At 21.4% G+C, this 3,573-nt stretch overlaps 2 protein-coding genes across 2 annotated transcripts; one reads left to right on the plus strand and one right to left on the minus strand.

Annotated features, from left to right (window-relative positions):
- DICPUDRAFT_157864 (uncharacterized protein) lies at positions 1–690 on the plus strand (the record flags this gene model as incomplete). Its single annotated transcript, XM_003293016.1, has 1 exon — positions 1–690. A coding segment is annotated over one exon (690 nt), but the record flags the coding sequence as incomplete, so codon positions are not given.
- A 693-nt stretch (positions 691–1,383) lies between these two features.
- On the minus strand, positions 1,384–3,044 carry DICPUDRAFT_41476 (uncharacterized protein; the record flags this gene model as incomplete). The annotated part of the gene is made up of 5 exons (XM_003293025.1): positions 1,384–1,612; positions 2,251–2,460; positions 2,521–2,599; positions 2,673–2,737; positions 2,902–3,044. 5 exons carry the CDS (start codon positions 3,042–3,044, stop codon positions 1,384–1,386), a joined length of 726 nt encoding a protein of 241 aa, XP_003293073.1.
- Positions 3,045–3,573: the final 529 nt, after the last annotated feature.

Here is a 3,573-nt window from a genome sequence, read left to right on the forward strand (position 1 = left end):
CATCCACCAATCTCGGTACGTTCTAATGTTGTATTCTTTGAACCATATTACGCTGGTGAACCAGGTAGACACAAGGCATGTTGGAATTTATTAGAACCAATGCACAGAAACTACTACCAACCAATTCAATTCAAACTCCCATCATACCCAGATACATCACTCCCAATCACCCAAATCGACGAAAAAAGTGGTATATTCGATAACGAACGTTTCCTTGCATATAATAATCCACAAGCTATGAGTAAATATGAATCATATCGTATTTATATTCATCCTTCATTAGGTTACAGTGGTAATGCTAAGAGATTCAAACAACAACCAGATGTAAATGAAAAGGCTCTTATTCTTGATGGTAATGTTTACGATGGCCATTTAAATCCAATTTACAACTGTAAAATCTGTACTGAATATTATCAAACTAAATCTTATTTCTCAGCCAATCCACACGCTAAAGGTAAAGTCCTTTTGGTTAAAAATAATATTTTAACACGTGTCAAAGATGGTGGTTTTACTCTTTCTTTAAAACCAATGTGCTGCTCTGGTCACAACTCTCATATTCCACTTTATTTCCATTTCACTTTAACTAACCCACTCACCAACGAAGTTGTTCTTCAATCATTAATCAATGTAAATGTAAAACAATGGAAGAAATCAGTACCAAATAAATCAAAAAAGCAAAGATTTGAATAAAAAATAATTTTTTATCAAATTCTAATAATACTATTCCAAAATTTGTTGTTACAATAATAAAATTTAATTAAAACAAAACATAAAAAAAAAAATAATCAGAAACTATCAAAAAAAACATTAAAAATGATCCTGTTAACTATATTTATTTTTCCTTTTTTTACCATTAAAACTAAAATTAAATAAAACTTTTTTAAATCTAAAAAAAAAACTATTACACAATAATCCTTTTTTATTTTCTATATGATTCCTTTTTTTATTGTTAGGCATCTTATTTAATTTCTATAAATGATTAAATTTTTTTTTTTATTTATATTGTTTTTTTTTTTAGAAATTTGGTAAATATATTATTATCTTTTCTACTTCGTATTCTTTTTCTTCTTTTTAGTTTTATACTTTGGTTTTGTTTTGAGAATTCAAAGAAAAATAATTTAAGTCATTATCTTTTAATAACAACTTATATGTATGTGAAATAATAAAATAGAAATTAATTACAAAAATTTTAAATAACAGAAAGTGGGTTATTTATTTACAAAATTATATCGTTTATTAAATAAAGATAAATAAAACAAATAAAAAGAAATTTTAATTTATATTTTTTCTAGTTATTATTCTGTTTTTTGTTTTTTTGTTTTTTTGGTTTTTACTTTCTATTTTTCTAGGTTTATTTATTTAATTATTTATTTATTTATTTATTTATTTATTAAAAAAATCTTTAAGTTTTGATGAATATTCTGATATTTGATCTATAATACCTTTATCTTGTTTTAAAATTTGTTTTTTAGTATTTTCCCATTGATTCTTATCTTTCCACTCTTTTGTAAAATAAATGGCAGAGTCTTGGGGATTATCATAAACATTTTTTATAGAATCTTCAACATATTCTGAAACTCTTTTTTGAAAATTGTCTGGATTGTTTTTCATTCTTTAAAAAAAAAAATGGTGTTGTGTTAAATTTATGTAAAAATGCCAATAAAAGATTGTGTTAATATGGTGGTGGTGGTGGTGTGTGTGGGGAAAATATTTATTATTGCTTTAAAAGTATTATTAGTCTTTGACTTTTTTTTTTTTTTGTATGCTTTTGTTTTTTGAGTGGTATTGAAATATATTTTAACACCATTAAAGATAAAACTATAGTTTCGAAATTAGAGTTTTACCTTGAACAAAAAAAATAAAACACACAAACAAACACAAAAAGAAAAATAAAATAAATAAAATAATTTTTGTAATATTTCGAATTTTGAATGTGACTATTTTTGGAGTAAAAATTTCATGTATATTCTAATTTTAAATCAAAAATCAAAGTCATAAATTTTTTCTATGTTCTGATTACCTTAATTTTTCTTCCTCTTATTCCTCTTATTCCTCTTTCCTTTTATAATATAATACCTAAATTATTCCTATAAATAGAATCCAAATACTAATATGTTTTTATTATAATATGAAAAGAGTATAAATGTTCTGCGAGTGTGTTGTGCTATATTTGGTATCTAAAGTGTGTAGTTTTGTGAAATGTAGTGTTGTGTGAGGTTTAACAAGATTGTGTGTTGATTCTACACTTACAAATTATATGCATCTTGATTTAAAGGTGGGTAGTTATATTTATCTGGGTTGTGGAAAATACTTTTAATATAACATAAAACATGTGCTATCATATATTTTTCTGAAGTCCAATCTGAAAATTGGTGTGATAAATCGATTTCACCTTCTGAGCCAATTAATGGATGATACATTGGAGTTAAAAATTTAACTGATGGACATGAATCTGGAAAACTAATATTGTATTAATAAAACAAATTTATTTTTATTTTTATTTTTTATTTTTTTACATACTCGTCTGGTATAACAACTAAAAATCTAATAATTGCAGATCTATATATTCTATTTCTAATAAATAATACACAATGCCACTCTAAATAATATATATCGATAGTTAATAAAAAATTTTATTTTTATAAATATTAAATTAAATTTATGTTTCATACCATGAATTGAGTTAAATGAGGGGATGACATATAAACCTCTAATCATTAGTTCTGAAAGTTTTTTGCTATTTTAATATGAAGAAAAAAGAAATGGATGTTAATAATGGTTTATTTTATTTATTATTTTATTTGTTATTTCTTTATGATTTTTGGTGTTTATTATTTATTTTTTATTATTATTTTTTATTATTTGATATTATTTTGTTGTATTTGAGGTATAATTACATACAATTCGTATAATAATCTATAGTTTGGTGAGTTTTGTTGTTCTACAGGTGATTTATTTTTGTTTGATGTTGTATTTGTGACAGAGGTAAATGATTCATTATCTGTTGTGTTTGTGTCGATTGTATTCCTTTCATCTTGTTCCATTGTATTATTATTATTATTCAAATTATAGTTTGAGTATATCCAATTCGTTTAAATATATATAATACACACTAAAAAAAATATAAAAGAAAAATTTTCATAAATTTTTTTAATAATTTTTAAATTTTTTTTTTTTTATTTTTATTTTTTTTTTTAAAATTTTTGGAAAAAACTTTCTATAGAAAGCATTTTCTTTAATTTAAGAAATATTTTATTTATAAATAAATATTATTACATTATAATAATAAAAAATATAAATATAAATAAAACATAATTTTTATTTATATAAATTTAAATGATTGTTTTAAAAAAAAACAATATAATTTTTAAATTAAAAAAATGTAAATGAATACCTTTATTTAAAATTATTATTATTACTTTATTTTTCATTTTAATATTATTTTTTATTATTATTTCCTATTATTTCTATGGTGTTTATTTTTTTCCTTTATATTGTTTAGTTTTTTTTTTTTAAATTTGCGCTTTTTTTTTTTTATTTTCAAAAATAAAAAAATAAATTAACTTTTTGTTT

Source organism: Dictyostelium purpureum, assembly GCF_000190715.1.
Source record: "Dictyostelium purpureum unplaced genomic scaffold DICPUscaffold_393, whole genome shotgun sequence".
Taxonomy (NCBI): Eukaryota; Evosea; class Eumycetozoa; order Dictyosteliales; family Dictyosteliaceae; genus Dictyostelium; species Dictyostelium purpureum.